This window comes from Bubalus bubalis, chromosome 9 (assembly GCF_019923935.1).
Source record: "Bubalus bubalis isolate 160015118507 breed Murrah chromosome 9, NDDB_SH_1, whole genome shotgun sequence".
Lineage (NCBI taxonomy): Eukaryota > Metazoa > Chordata > Mammalia > Artiodactyla > Bovidae > Bubalus > Bubalus bubalis.
The window spans coordinates 90,876,950-90,891,987 of NC_059165.1; the positions used below are offsets into that span (position 1 = coordinate 90,876,950).

The following is a 15,038-nucleotide window of genomic DNA, read 5'->3' on the forward strand; positions in this document are numbered from 1 at the left end:
GCTCAGCTGGGGCTTCCCCAACCCCCACCCCAGTCCTGTTCAGCAGCTGTGTGCTGGATAGGAATCTTGACACCAGAAACTTCAATGATGGATGATTTCAGAGCCAAAGGAAAATAAAGCTGAGGTGGAGATTATATTTTGGCAAGAGAGGGGGTCTGTTGGCATTCAACCTTTCTAGACAGAGCCTTCTTGAATTGGGATGTCAAAGGGAATCAACCATACCCCAGTAAGCAGGTCAGATTCAGGGGTTGGAGCCCCTTATTTTTGGAGGATTTCTGCAAGGGGAAGCTTACAAGTCTGATTTCCTCCAGATACCTGCCTAGCACCGTCACATCCTTCCTAGGGTTGGGAGAGGACTCAAAGAAGGGGCTGAGAGAGGGGAAGGGCTTTGGAAAGGGGAGTCAGGGAAGACTTGGGGGCATCCCTGGGGCTGATGGAAGATAGCACACAATTTTGTTGTTGAAACCCTCTGTCTATGCTGCACTCTTGGCTCCTGGGCATCAGGACAGACAGAAGCGACCGACAGGGAGGATAAAGGTCTGGTGGGGGACATTCTGGCAGGGTGCCCTGTCCTTCCGGAGCGTCCAGCTTAGTGTATCGTTGACCTGCGGGTGAGCTGGGGCTGCAGGGACAGTGACCGGGACCGGGTGCTCAGGCGAGGGTAGAAGCGCTGGATCACTGCCCGGCGAAACAGGATGTACACCCAAGGGTCGAGGATCTGGTTCCAGGTGGCCACTCGCAGGTAGATGAGCAGCTGCCGCTCTGTGAGGCGGGACAGCTGCCCCGTCGGGCTCATGGCGGGTGGGCTCTGCAGCACCGTCTGGGCGATGAAGACCTGCCGGGGGCCAGAGCAGTCAGCCAGGGGCCAGGCTGGCAGCCAGCCCTGCCCTCCACCAGCACCTGCCTGTGCCACCTGCTGTCCCCTGAGATCCAGTGCTGATTCTGTTCCTGCTGTGTGACCTTCAGGATATCTGTCTAACTTCTCTGAGCTTCAGCTGATGTGGCTGCAAAATAGCACACTTTTCCTGCTCCTTCCCTGGACATGATTAAACACGGTGGACAAAGAGGACTTGCAGGTGCGAACAGGTGGAATCACTGTGACTGCCAGTGTTATTATTCTATTAAACACATATTTTATATAAACTTTACATATATCAAATATACATACTATATATAATAATATATCAAATTATGGTATAAGATTTATATTAAATAATTAAATTTTATGTTATTTTGTCACTTTATATTACATTGAAATTTATAGTTTATAAAATTCTATGACAAAAATTTTATATTAAATAATTTTTATGTTAAACATAGTAAGTTTAATATAGATTATTAAATATTGGATTTATGTTTAATATTACATAATATGTAATATAAGATACAAATTATTATATACACTAATTTACAAATAACTATAGATATAATAATATAGTTACCTAATAATATATTGTTAATTATAACCATATTATTATATGGTATTTAAAATTATATATGTAATTAATTATATAATATATAATTGTAATGTGACTATGTATTACATGAGTGATCTAATTACTAAGTATTCATTAATAACATAGTTATATGTTATATAGTATTCAACAATTATATAATATATATTATATACTATATAATGATCGATATATTAAATATTAATTAAAAATATGTATTATATGCTATATAGTATTTAACAGTTATATACTATATAATGATCGATATATTAAATATTAATTAATAATATGTAATTATAATAGTTTTGCTCAGTCATGTCCAACTGTTTGTGACCCCATGGACTATGGCCTACCAGGCTCCTCTGTCCATGGGCTTTTTTTCAGGCAAGAATATTAGTGTGGGTTGCCATTCCCTTCTTCAGAAGATCTTCCTGACCCAGGAACTGAACCAGCACCTCCTGCATTGTAGACAGATTCCTTACCTGCTGAGCCACTGGGGAAACCCCCTAATTATAGCTATATGTTATATAGTATTTAACAGTTATATAATATATAATAATTTATTATATAATAATTGATATAATTAATTATCAGATCAGATCAGTCGCTCAGTCGTGTCCGACTCTTTGCGACCCCATGAATCGCAGCACGCAAGGCCTCCCTGTCCATCACCAACTCCCGGAGTTCACTCAGACTCACATCCATCGAGTCAGTGATGCCATCCAGCCATCTCATCCTCTGTCGTCCCCTTCTCCTCCTGCCCCCAATCCCTCCCAGCATCAGTCTTTTCCAATGAGTCAACTCTTCGCATGAGGTGGCCAAAGTACTGGAGTTTCAGCTTTAGCATCATTCCTTCCAAAGAAATCCCAGGGCTGATCTCCTTCAGAATGGACCGGTTGGATCTCCTTGCAGTCCAAGGGACTCTCAACAGTCTTCTCCAATACCACAGTTCAAAAGCATCAATTCTTCGGTGCTCAGCCTTCTTCACAGTCCAACTCTCACATCCATACATGACCACAGGAAAAACCATAGCCTTGACTAGACGAAACTTTGTTGGCAAAGTAATGTCTCTGCTTTTGAATATGCTATCTAGGTTGGTCATCATTTTCCTTCCAAGGAGTAAGCGTCTTTTAATTTCATAGCTGCAGTCACCATCTGCAGTGATTTTGGAGCCCCCCAAAATAAAGTCTGACACTGTTTCCACTGTTTCCCCATCTATTTCCCATGAAGTGATGGGACCGGATGCCATGATCTTCGTTTTCTGAATGTTGAGCTTTAAGCCAACTTTTTCACTCTCCACTTTCACTTTCATCAAGAGGCTTTTGAGTTCCTCTTCACTTTCTGCCATAAGGGTGGTGTCATCTGCATATCTGAGGTTATTGATATTTCTCCCGGCAATCTTGATTCCAGCTTGTGCTTCTTCCAGTCCAGCATTTCTCATGATGTACTCTGCATATAAATTAAATAAACAGGGTGACAATATACAGCCTTGACATACTCCTTTTCCTATTTGGAACCAGTCTGTTGTTCCATGTCCAGTTCTAACTGTTGTTTCCTGACCTGCATACAAATTTCTCAAGAGGCAGATCAGGTGGTCTGGTATTCCCATCTCTTTCAGAATTTTCCACAGTTTATTGTGATCCACACAGTCAAAGGCTTTGGCATAGTCAATAAAGCAGAAATAGATGTTTTTCTGGAACTCTCTTGCTTTTTCCATGATCCAGCAGATGTTGGCAATTTGATCTCTGGTTCCTCTGCCTTTTCTAAAACCAGCTGAACATCAGGAAGTTCATGGTTCACATAGTGCTGAAGCCTGGCTTGGAGAATTTTGAGCATTACTTTACTAGCATGTGAGATGAGTGCAATTGTGCGGTAGTTTGAGCATTCTTTGGCATTGCCTTTCTTTGGGATTGGAATGAAAACCGACCTTTTCCAGTCCTGTGGCCACTGCTGAGTCTTCCAAATTTACTGGCATATTGAGTGCAGCACTTTCACAGCATCATCTTTCAGGATTTGAAAGAGCTCAACTGGAATTCCATCACCTCCACTAGCTTTGTTCGTAGTGATGCTTTCTAAGGCCCACTTGACTTCACATTCCAGGATGTCTGGCTCTAGGTCAGTGATCACACCATCGTGATTATCTGGGTCGTGAAGATCCTTTTTGTACAGTTCTTCTGTGTATTCTTGCCATCTCTTCTTAGTATCTTCTGCTTCTGTTAGGTCCATACCATTTCTGTCCTTTATCAAGCTCATCTTTGCATGAAATGTTCCTTTGATAGCTCTGATTTTCTTGAAGAGATCCCTAGTCTTTCCCATTTTATGAATATATATAATTATAGTTATATGTTGGGGCTTCCCTTGTGGCTCAGATGGTAAAACGTCTGCCTGTAATGTGGGAGACCCAGGTTCGATTCCTGGGTCAGGAAGATCCCCTGGAGAAGGAAATGGCAATCCACTCCAGCACTCTTGCCTGGAAAATCCCATGGACTGAGGAGACTGATGGTATTTAACAATTATATACTATATAAATATATATTATATGATTGATATAATTATTAAGTGTTAACTGGGGCTTCCTTATATATTATATGATTGATATAATTATTAAATATTAATTAATACTATATAATTATAGTTTTGGGCTTCCCTGGTGGCTCAGAGGTTAAAGCGTCTGCCTCCAATGCGGAAGACCCGGGTTCAATCCCTGGGTCAGGAAGATCCCCTGGAGAAGGAAATGGTAACCCACTCTAGTATTCTTGCCTGGAGAATCCCATGGACTGAGAAGCCTGGTAGGCTACAGTCCACGGGGTCGCAAAGAGTTGGACACGACTGAGTGACTTCACCCACTCACTCACTCAATTACAGTATATATTATATAGTATTTAACAATTATATCACAGTTGTTATAATATATATTAATTCTAATACAAATAATTATTACAGTGGGTATTATATTTCATAATTATAATTAAAATAATACTATGATTAATATTAATATTATATTGAATCACTATAGTACAGTTGTTTCCTGAGCACCTACTGTGTGCTGGGCAATTCTGGGGACAGTGCTGTGGCCACAATGGACCCAGGCTCTACTTACATGCCCAGGTGGTTTCAGCTCTGTGGTGGGGGTTGGTGTGACCAAGCAGACAAGGAGGCACTGTTGTAGCCTAGAGGAGGCGTTGGGCCAGGCTTGAGAGGTAATCAGATGGAGAACAGGAGTTTCCCCAGTGAGATGGAGGGAAGTGTCTATGGGCCTTTCCTCTGGGACAACAGGGAGCCATGGGAGGTTTCAGAGCATGAGTTGGCTCATGGGCCAACTGTGGCCTGCCACCTGTTTTTGTTGTGCTTTGTTTGCTTTATTTGTGCCGTTTTGGTTTGTTGTTTTGCTAAGAATGTTTTTACACGTGTCAATGGTGAGAAAAAAAATAGAAAGCATATTTTGTGACATGCGACAATTACATGAAATTCACATTTCCGAGTCCATAAATGAACTACTTTTGGCACTCAGGCGTGCCCAGTCATTTCCAGGTAGCTTTCACACCCCAATAGAAGAGCTGTGTGGTTGTCCCAGAGACAGTGTTTAAAAGGGATACTATATGGCCTTTTAGGAAAAACTTGGCTCCCAAAGGGGACTTGGGAATCATTTAATGACTCAGTGATTCTACCTAGAACGCCTTCCTGGTTTTTATCTGGCAGCTTATCTCCTATTAAGGAGATCAAACCAGTCAATCCTAAGGAAATCCACCCTGAACATTCATTGGAAGGACTGATGCTGAAGCTGAAGCTCCAATACTTTGGCCACCTGATGGGAAGAACTGGCTCATTGGAAAAGATGCTGATGCTGGGAAAGATTGAGGGCAGGAGGAGAAGGGGATGACAGAGGATGAGATGGTTGGCTGGCATCATCGACTCAATGGACATGAGTGAGCAAACTCTGGGAGATAGGACAGGGAAGCCTGGCATGCATGGGGTCACAAAGAGGTGGACACAACTGAGCGACTGAACAACAACAAATATCCTATTCAGGCTTCCCTGGTGGCTCAGATGGTAAAGAATTCAACTGCAATGCAGGAGACCCAGGTTCAATCCCTGAGAAGGAAATGGCAACACACTCCAGTATTCCTGCCTGGAAAATTCCATGGATGGGGACCCTGGTGAGCTACAATCCATGGGGTCACAAAGAATCGGACACAACTAAGTGACTAACACACACATCTCTCTAATCTCCTATCCATCCTTCAGAGTCTCAGCTGCAATGGTTCAGGGCAGGGCAGGGGTCATCTGGGGGTATTCTAAGACAGTCAAGCCTGGAAGGCAGGGATCAGGAAGATGCTGAGGAAGACCTTTGTCAGGGAACTCTTGCTGAAGGTGACATTTGAGCAAGGACATGGAGGAGTGAAGGAGTGATTCACATGGAGATCTGGGGTTGGGGGAGCATTCCAGGCAGATGGTACAGCACATACAAAGGCCCTGGGGCAGCATCATCCCTGGCATGTTGGAGGGACAGCAAGGAGGCTAGTGTGGCTGGAGCAGAGTGAGCAAGGGGGAGAGAGGGCGGACAGAAGGGCAGGGAGGGGATGGAGAAGGTCTCGCAGGGTCTTGTGGGCTGCAGGAGGACTTGGGGTTTTATCCTGAGGGAGATGGGAGCCCTGAGGTGCTGTAGGCAGAGAGGGGGAAACCCGAATCAGGTGCTCCTCTGGATGCTGCTCAATAAATAATAATGATAATAATTATAATAAACAAAAATAGAAATGGTCTCAGCTGTATGAAAACAGACCTGGGAGGGACACCCCAGGGACTGGGTTTCAGAAGCACATTGCTCAGCCAGAAGCATCATACTGTAACTTTTGCTCCCCCGGGGCCCATCATGCCTGCAGCTTCACGTATCACACACAAAAACTTATGGTCCCTTCTATTTCTTTTCCCACCACTGACACATGTAAAAACATTTAGCAAAACAGAGCACAACCAAATTTGCAATCTTCCTATCCCACAGATTTAGTTTTTGTTTTAGCCCTTATTACTTCCTAATATCTACCATGTCATTTATTTATGCACTGTTTATTTGCTGTCTTCCCCATGATCATGGGGTTGCAAGAGTCTGACACGACTTAGCGACTAAACCACCACCACCATGATCAAAGAGCTCCAGGAAGTCAAGCATTTCGTACTTTTTGTTCCCTGCTCAGTATCTAGACCAGAGCCTGCAACACGCTGGTTGTTCAATCAACGTTTGTTGAAGAAACAAATGGATAAATGAGTTCATTTCCTCCTGAATCACTCTGAGAGGCAGGCACCTTTTAAATCATCCCCCATGGCTCAGACGGTAAAGAATCTGCCTGCAGTGCAGGAGACCCGGGTTGGATACCTGGGTCGAGAAGATCCCCTGGACATTCCGGTCTTCTTGCCTGGAGAATTCCATGGACAGAGGAACCTGGTAGGCTATACAGTCCATGGGGTCACAAAGAGTTGGAGATGACTGAGCAATGAACACTTTCTTCTTTCTTTTAAAATCTAAGGAACTGATTGAGGCTGGAAGAAGGAAGCCCATAGCCAGAGTCACATGGTAAGTCCTTGTTGGATATGGGCTGGAAACCAAGTATCTGATTCTGGTCTTCAGACTTGTCCAGATTGAATCAGAAATGGAAAAATAACAACTCCAAAAGGCCAATTATATTAATCAGTGGAAGGACTTCAGTAAACTCACCTGACTCAGGGAACATCTGTGCAAAGCTGGGGTCCAGCCCAGAACTAGGCACAAGGTAGAAATGATTCAGTGATTCCACCTGGAATATCCTCCCTGGTTTCATCTAGCAGGTAAACTCCTCTTCCTCCTTCAAAACCCCAGCTCCAACGACCCTCTTATGGAAAGTCTTCTCTGATACCCTCCCTGGGGTGGGGAGAGCCTGGGAGCCCCTCCCTGGGCATCTCAGTCCCAGGACACTGCTTCTGCCCCAGTCCTGCCCCCAGTTTGGGGTTATCTGTGTCTCACTCAAGGGAGTACCCCTGGACCCTGGGGTCACATTTTCTTGGGCTAATGAGAACCTGAGGGTTATGAATCTATTCAGGATGAACCCAGGCCCTAGGCAGTCCCCGCCCCCACCCCCGCCACTCACCAGCAGTGGCATCCAGCAAATGCTGGCCACCACCATAATGCCCATGAGCTGTACCATCATCTCCACCTCGCAGTCCCTCGGGCGCTGCTGGGCGGTCGCCTGCCCATGGTAGACGTGGCACAGGGTGGCCACACTGATGGTGTTGAGCAGGAAGGACATCCCCACCGAGACGCTGCCGAGGAGTGCGAAGAGCAGGCCGAAGGCCACGTCCCCCGGATCGGTGCCGAGTGTGAGGAAGCACCAGGAGCCGGGGTACTGCACGGTATAGTGGCCCACACCCAGAAGGGGCAGCAGGCCCAGTGCCAGCGCAGAGGCCCACACCAGCCCCACTGTGGTCCAGGCTCGGCGCTGCGAGGCAGTTGCGGGCCTTGAGAAGGGCCGGGTGATGCCCAGGAAGCGCTCTGAGGCCATGGCGGCCCCCAGCAGCAGCGGACACAGGCCGAAAAAGACCATGATGACGCCCATGAAGTGGCAGAGGCTGCAGCCAGGGTCCACGGCCTGCCATTCAAAGAGGACGAAGTGCTGGGTCACCACGATGGCGCCGGTGACCAGCAGCCCCATGAAGTCAGTGAGGACCAGGCCACAGAGGAAGGTCAGGAAGGAAGATCTAGACTGGGAGCTGCCCTGCCGTGCGCCCATCAGCACACTCAGCGCCAGCAGGTTGGAGGCCAGGCCCACCAGGCAGAAGGAGGCTGCAAACCACGGGGAGGCAATTAGGCGCCGCTCCTCCAGTGTGATGTTCATAGGCCGGAAACAGGGCCCCAGAGAACTGGCATTGGGCCACATGGTTCTGGAGCATAGCAGGGAGGGTCACCACTTCATCAGGCCAAGGCTGGTGGTGGTTCAGAGACACCTGTGGGGAGGCAGGCGGCAGAGAAGATTTTGGTGATTCATTCTGCATATTAGTCTGAGTGGCCCCAGTGAACTCCTACACAAACTTCAATGCCCAGCTCAAATATACCCTCCTTGAAGATGCCTTTCCTCACTTATCTCACTCCCAGCTCAGTAAGCATTACTATTACTACTCCTAGTAGTAGTCCTGCTATTACAATTACTAGTATGACTAGCTCCAACTTTGTCCTGCCCCAGGCTCAGTGACCCTCAAGGGCAAGGATCAGTTTTCCGTCTTCTGGGAACCCTGGAAGACACCAGTTAGTGTCTGCCAGGCTGCAGAGAAGGGTTGAGAAGCTCTGGGTTTGAACTCTAGCCCTGACACCAACTATGCGACCTCAGGCAAATGATTTTTTCTTCTCTAAACTTCTGGTTCCCTGGGGGTCATCCATCTGAGTCCTTCATGGAAGGAAGGATCCAGGACAGATTTCAACTGCTGTAAAACAGGACACGTGCAGTGTGGGGAGGGCCACTGGCTGGCGGCCAGAGGTCGCTGACTCTCAGGCCAGCTCTGTGGTCAGCCTTGAGGTCACAATTCCTCATGAAGGCCTCGGGGAAGATCCGACCCCGTTGGTCTTTTAGGGACATTCTTCCTCCTGTGTTAGAATCATGTAGATTCCTCCCCCCCCCCTTTTTGTTTAATAAAAAAGAAACCCTGAAATCCAGTTCCATTCTCGGGGGAAAAAAAACCCAGTTCACTGGAAGCAACTGGGTCCCCAGTGACGGGCTATAAACAGTAGCAGGAGGAAATGGGCTATAAACTCCTCAGTATGGGGCTGGGGGAGAAAACTGGAGAGATGTGTGGGTCTGACTGGGGTGTGGATGAATTGACCAGTGTTTGAGGAGAAAGAAAATGACACCATTTAAAAGTCAGCTCTCTAAAGTAATTATACTTGAATAATAATTTTTTTAAAAGTCTTCTCTCATGGGGAGGGAGGAGGGAGGAGGGAGGAGGGTTCAGGATGGGGAACACATGTATACCTGTGGCGGATTCATTTTGATATTTGGCAAAACTAATACAATTATGTAAAGTTTAAAAAAAAAAAGTCTTCTCTCAGTTCCCCAAAAGGATCCAGCTGGGAGGGCACAGGGCCACCGTGGGGCCAGCCTCCCATGTGGTGTGCGTGCCTATCACAAACCATGCTTGTGCCAGCAGTGAGGGGCCATTGGCCGCAGGATCAGAGTGGACAAAGGTGGGGAGGCAGGATGGTGGGAGTCATGGAGGTTCCAGGCAGCTGAAGCCCAGAAAGGTCCACTTTTTTTTTTAATTAAAAAAAAAATTTAGTTATTATTATTTTATTGGGCTTCCTAGGTGGTTCAGTGGTAAAGAATCTGCCTGTAATGCAGGAGATTCAGGTTCGATCCCTAGGTTGGGAAGATCCCCTGGAGGAGGAAATGGTAACCCACTCCAGTATTCTTGCCTGGAGAATACCATGGACAGACTAGCCGGGTGGACTACATGTGGTCGCGAAAGAGTCGGACACAACAGAGCAACTAAACCACCACAACATTATTTTATTATTAATTAATTAATTAAACTGTACCAGGTCTTAGTTGCAGCATATGGGATCAAGTTACCGGACCAGGGATCAAACCTTTCAGGGTCCCTTGAAATGAGAGCTCAGAGTCTTATGATCCCCATTTTGCGGAGGCAGGGAATCTAAAGTACAGAGAGGTTAAGTAACTAATCCAAAGTCACACAGCCTAGCCAGAGTTGACTGGAGATCAAATGTGTGCAACTGTGTCAAAAGCCTTGCAGTTAGGCGGAGGCTGGTGAGAGGTGGGTGTGGAGGGTCATCATTTCTAGGGAATTCCCTGGCAGTCCAGTGAGTAAGACTACATACATGCTTTCGCTGCCAAGGTCCCATGAGGCACAGCCAAAAAGGGATAGAATTTTTCTAAAATGACTGCCATGAATTCCCTCACAAACCTTGGAGGAGTCTTTTCCCTACTCTGAGCCTCAGTCTCCCTTCTGATAAAATGGGGCCAATGATGAGCCCTGGGGCTGTGTCCCGTGACCAGCCTCAGCAGCGAGTGTGCTTAGCTGCACCCCACCTCACTCCCCATCTCTTTAATTCATCTCAGCAACTCCTTATCTAGCCTCATAAATTATCCAGCTCCTCTGAGCCTCCCTCCCAGGCTGACAGCCAAGGTCAGCACCACTTTGGTGGGGGTGGGGCCTCGAGTGAGAAACTAAATCCTGAGCAAGGGTGGGATGCGGCCTTTCCACGGCGCGTGGCCATCTGAGCGCTCCACTCCAGGGAAGGGGTGTGCTTGTTGTCAGCTCAGATTCGACCTGCACTTGAGTTCCCCCTGGCACAGGGCGCTCCCTCCCTCCCTCCCTCGGAGCTGGTATGTGTTGTTTCTAAACATTCTCGGGACTCAGGCTGTGTTTGTGGTCACTGCCCCTGCCTCACCCTGGAGTGACTGCCAGCCCCTCCCGCATCTCATGGCCCCAGGGTCCCCTACTCTTGTGCAGGAGCTCATGCACCCAGGGACATAGACCCCAAGTCTGTTTCACGCTTCCCATATTTGGAAACAAAAACTGCGACCCCAGGGCCCCTGGCCTGGGGGAGACTGGAAACTGGCGCCACTTCCTCTGGCCCCAGCATGTGGTTTCCAGTCCCCCAACCAGGGGTTCAGGTGATAGCAGTCTGCTCAAGTTCCCCAGGAAAGCGGGCCAGGAGGGGCACCTGGAGGGGCCTCCCTTTCCCTCCCACATTGACCAGGAGGGCTCCAAGGTCCAGAAGCACCGCTGTGTGGCCCTTGGGAGAACTGCTCTCCTTCTCTGTGCCTCATGAGAAACATGGACCCCAGATTTCCTGGACAAACCCAAGGATCCTATAACCCGAGAGTGGGAGAGGTTTGGACTTGGAAAATCCAGGGTTCTGGAATTCTAACGAGTCCCCGGTTCTAGAATTCTAACAAGGTCCCACTTCAGGAACCCAGAGGCCTGAAGCACCTAGACTTTAAGGGGGCTGAGGTTCCAGAGCTCTCACTGGCTGGTCCTGAGTTCCAGAAATCTCTCTCTCTTGGGTCCTGGCTCCTTTCTGCAGGACTGCAGGACAGACATTCAGTGCTCCCTCAGCTCACCTCGGGGAGGCTGGGAGGGCTCCAGCCACCACTGTCCCAGAGGCCTGGGTGCTGGGCCAGGCATGGGCACCAGGCTGCCCCCCCACTACCATGGTGTCCCTCGCAGACTGTAGTCTTTGGATTCCAAGGGCTGGGCCCCTCCTCTGCCTGATGGTCCATCACTGCCTGCCCACTCTCCTCCTGCTGCTTCCACAAGCCATCCATTTTTTAACAAGTCCCTCTCCCTCTCAATACCCCACCCCCTGGCCTGTCTGCCTGTCACCTCGCCAGGGGCCTACCCACCCTCCCCCCAGAGGGGCGACAGTGACCTCAGACAAGCTTGGACTGGAGCCCCCGATCTGCCACTGTCAAGCGGGGGCTCGACCTTGCCAAGTCTCAGTTTCCCCGTTTCTGAAATGGGGACAACAAGGCCACTGACTTGCCTGCCAGCATTTGGGCTAGTCTTCCCAGGCCCGACCTGCTCTTGCCATTGAGACTTTGAGTCTTCACTTACACACACATACACCCACCCCAGCCTGGTGCCCGCACTCTTCCTGCTTCCTGGCTGTGCTCACAGCTTGTCTCCTGGCTGCACACACTGAGCAGCCAGGTGGGAGCCCTGATGCACTGTATGACCTCAGTCCATTTCCACATTTCCTAAGTCCTCTAATGCTGCCCAGTTGACCAAGGATTGTGCCCTCTGGCATGAACATGCAGGGAGCAGGCCCGTTACTGCATTGGTTCCAGCTCATGCCCGGTACGCACCTGCACGCCCTAGGGTAGGGACCCTCTGCACGCCCTTGTGAAGCCACAGATGCCCACACAGACACAAATACTTACACGCAAGGCAGCTCCCAGACCCGCCCCTGCCTCCCCTCACCACAAGGCTCTATTTCCGGGAACTTTTCCTGTTTGTGACACCAACCAGGTCCCCACCCCAGTCAGCCTGACTGGGTTAGAGCTGAGCCTTGGCCCTGACTCATGCGGTCCCCTGAGCCTCAGTTTCCTCATCTGTCCAGCGGGCATCCTCTCAGCGCTCACCACTGGCGAGGGGAACAGATGGGTGACAGAGGGACAGGACCGATCCAGGCCAGGCAGCCAGTGATGGACACAACTCTGAGTGTGCGTGCAGACACGCAACCAACGAGGCGTGTGCTTTCACTTGCAGCCATACCCAGCGTCTCAGCACTGTCTCTGGCTGCAGCGCTACAGGACGCGGAGTGGCCGGGCCCAGACTCAGGGAATCCACACACAAGCACATTCTTGCTCACACCAGCCAGCAGGTGCCCAGGGCAGGCAGCACTCCAGACTGGGACCCAGGCTCAAGAGTGCCCCTGGATACCCAGCACCTAGTAGCTGTCACCGCCCACGGGAACACACCCACGGCAGCGCGGATCGGCCGGTAGGATGCACTCAAGCCACACCTGCCACTCTCATGCCCCGCCCCTTACCTCAGGGCCAACTGTCCTCAGCTGGAGGTGGTCGAGGGGGTGTGCAGGGGTAGGCGCGCCGTCCTGGGCCCTGGAGCACGCGTAAATGCCTGGCGGGAGGAAGGGCGTGCGGAGGCGGAAGCAGGGCAGCTCGGCCTCCCGGGCCCCTGGGGAAACCGAGTCACAGCGGGAGGACTCCCGCGCTGCCACGTCGCGCAGGGGCACCGACGGAGGGCCTGGCGGCTCGGGGTCCCTGGCCGAAGGAGGGGTGACTAGGTCCCCTCCCGGCCTGGAGAGGGGCCCAAGGGGTCTAAAAATAGCCCGGGGCGGGGGCTCTGCTCTACAGCTGGATCTAGTCTCTCTGCCCGAGTCTCTCAGTCTTTCCGTCTGTCTCGCATCAGTCCCTCCCGCCCCGCGCTGGCCACGCCCCTCCCGCCCAGGCCTGGCTGCTGAGGGTCAAGGGGCGCCCCCAGCCCCCGGGGAGACAGCGCGGCCTCCTGGGGGAGGGGGAGTCCGTGGGATCCCGGGCCGCAGGGGCAGGGGCGCGGCGGCCGGGGTGGCCAGCGTCCCCTCAGGAGCCTCCGCCCGCCCCCTCCCCCAAGCCGGCCCCAGCTAGGCCCCCTTCCGGCGCCGCTCCAGCCGCCAGGCCCCGCATTATTTACCGTCTGGGTAGCACCCCAGACCGAGAGGGGGCGGGGGCGGGGTCAGCTCCCCAGGGTGCCCAGACCCCGGTCCAGAGGCCCAGAGCTCAAAGCTGGTGAACGCGGGGTGCGTGGTGGTTGAGGAGTGGCTGGCCCCTCAGTAGAGGCTTCATCAGTGTAGGGTTTGAGGCCCCTGTCAAGGCTGGGGGTGGAAGTGCAGAGGTGTTCATAGGGGAGAAAGGACCGCACTCTGAAGCTGGAAGCCTCGTGGGCAGCCTGCTCAGACAGGTTTTCCCGGGAGCAGGTGAGCGGGAGGGCTGTGGGCGGCTGCATTCTAGGGGGAGCATCTGGGAGCACCTAGGCTGGCATTGGGCCCCTGAGGTGGATGTGGGGAGGTACGCTTTCTGCTCTGCTCCCCAGAGCCCGTCACTGCAGGAATGATCGCGCTTGAGGCAGGGAGCTGGAAGCTGGGAATGACTCTCCGGACAGGATGGACTTCCTTGAAAGCCCCATGACTCACTCAGGGCTGTGGGCCAGGGTCTCATGGGCCCAAAGCTGTGAAAGTAAAGGGTGAGCAGTCGGGGGCTGCTACAGCAAAGGCGTGGAAGCTGAACCCAGACCGTGGTGCAGGAAAGTGAGAAGCTTCTTAAAAGTCCTTCCTGACCACAGTCCTTGGGCCTTGGGTGAGTGAAGGAGGTCCACGGGTTTGGGACTGGCCATCGAGGATGCATGGAAGGCAGGGTTGGGGCATAGAGGGGTGAGTTTGGGCCTTATTGGCCCTGAGTTACAGCTTGGAGTGGGCTGGAACCCATTTGCCTTGGCCTTGATCTCACACCACCAAGTCCTCAGGGGCCTGGGAGGGGCACACCAGTACAGGCTCTGAGTGGGAAAGATGGACTCCTGCCCTGGCCCTGATCTCCCTTCCACTGGGTCCACCTATTATCCTTCTGGCCTCCCCATCCCTCCAGACGGCCCCTCCTCTCTTCCATACTATTGTCTGAGTCCCCAGCAGGTTAACCCTAACTCCTCTTCCTTGACAAGGAGTCTCCCTGACTCCTATGCATCTGGCAGAACCCTGGATCCGAGGCTCTCTCCTCTGTAAAGCCTTGATGTTCCTCACATCAAAGGAGGCAGTCTTGTTCCTCCCAGCCTTTCCTTTAGGGAAACTCTTTGCCCCAGCCCATATGGTAGGACAATTGTGAGCCCCAGGTAGACTGTAAACCACATCTGCCCTCAAAGATCCCCCAGGCTGGAGAAAAATAAAGCTGGATACAGACATTCCCAGCCTCCTGTGTTCAGGGCAGGGCCAAAGGAAGAGACGGGGTTAAGGGGGCCCAGGAGGTGAGTCTGAAAGGCATCCTGGAGTGGGGATGGGGCAGAAGTTGTGAGAACGGGGGCTTTGTGGAATGCATAGGAGTTCCATGTGTCCAA

At 50.9% G+C, this 15,038-nt stretch overlaps 1 protein-coding gene across 1 annotated transcript; it reads right to left on the minus strand.

Moving 5' to 3' along the window:
* Window positions 1–114: 114 nt before the first annotated feature.
* Window positions 115–13,523, minus strand: TBXA2R (thromboxane A2 receptor). Its single transcript, XM_006047885.4, has 3 exons — window positions 12,988–13,523; window positions 7,574–8,426; window positions 115–835 (listed from the first exon to the last, which is right to left on the minus strand). The coding sequence occupies exons 2-3, from the start codon at window positions 8,357–8,359 to the stop codon at window positions 590–592; spliced, it is 1,032 nt and encodes a 343-aa protein (XP_006047947.2). The 5' UTR covers window positions 8,360–8,426; window positions 12,988–13,523; the 3' UTR covers window positions 115–589.
* Window positions 13,524–15,038: the final 1,515 nt, after the last annotated feature.

Excerpts from the sequence above, each read along its gene's own strand:
- TBXA2R (XM_006047885.4), bottom strand. The coding sequence starts at position 8,359 with ATGTGGCCCAATGCCAGTTCTCTGGGGCCCTGTTTCCGGCCTATGAAC. Across the intron at positions 836-7,573 it reads TTTGCTGGATGCCACTGCTG|GTCTTCATCGCCCAGACGGT; the intron begins GTGAGTGGCGGG and ends GGCCCCCGGCAG.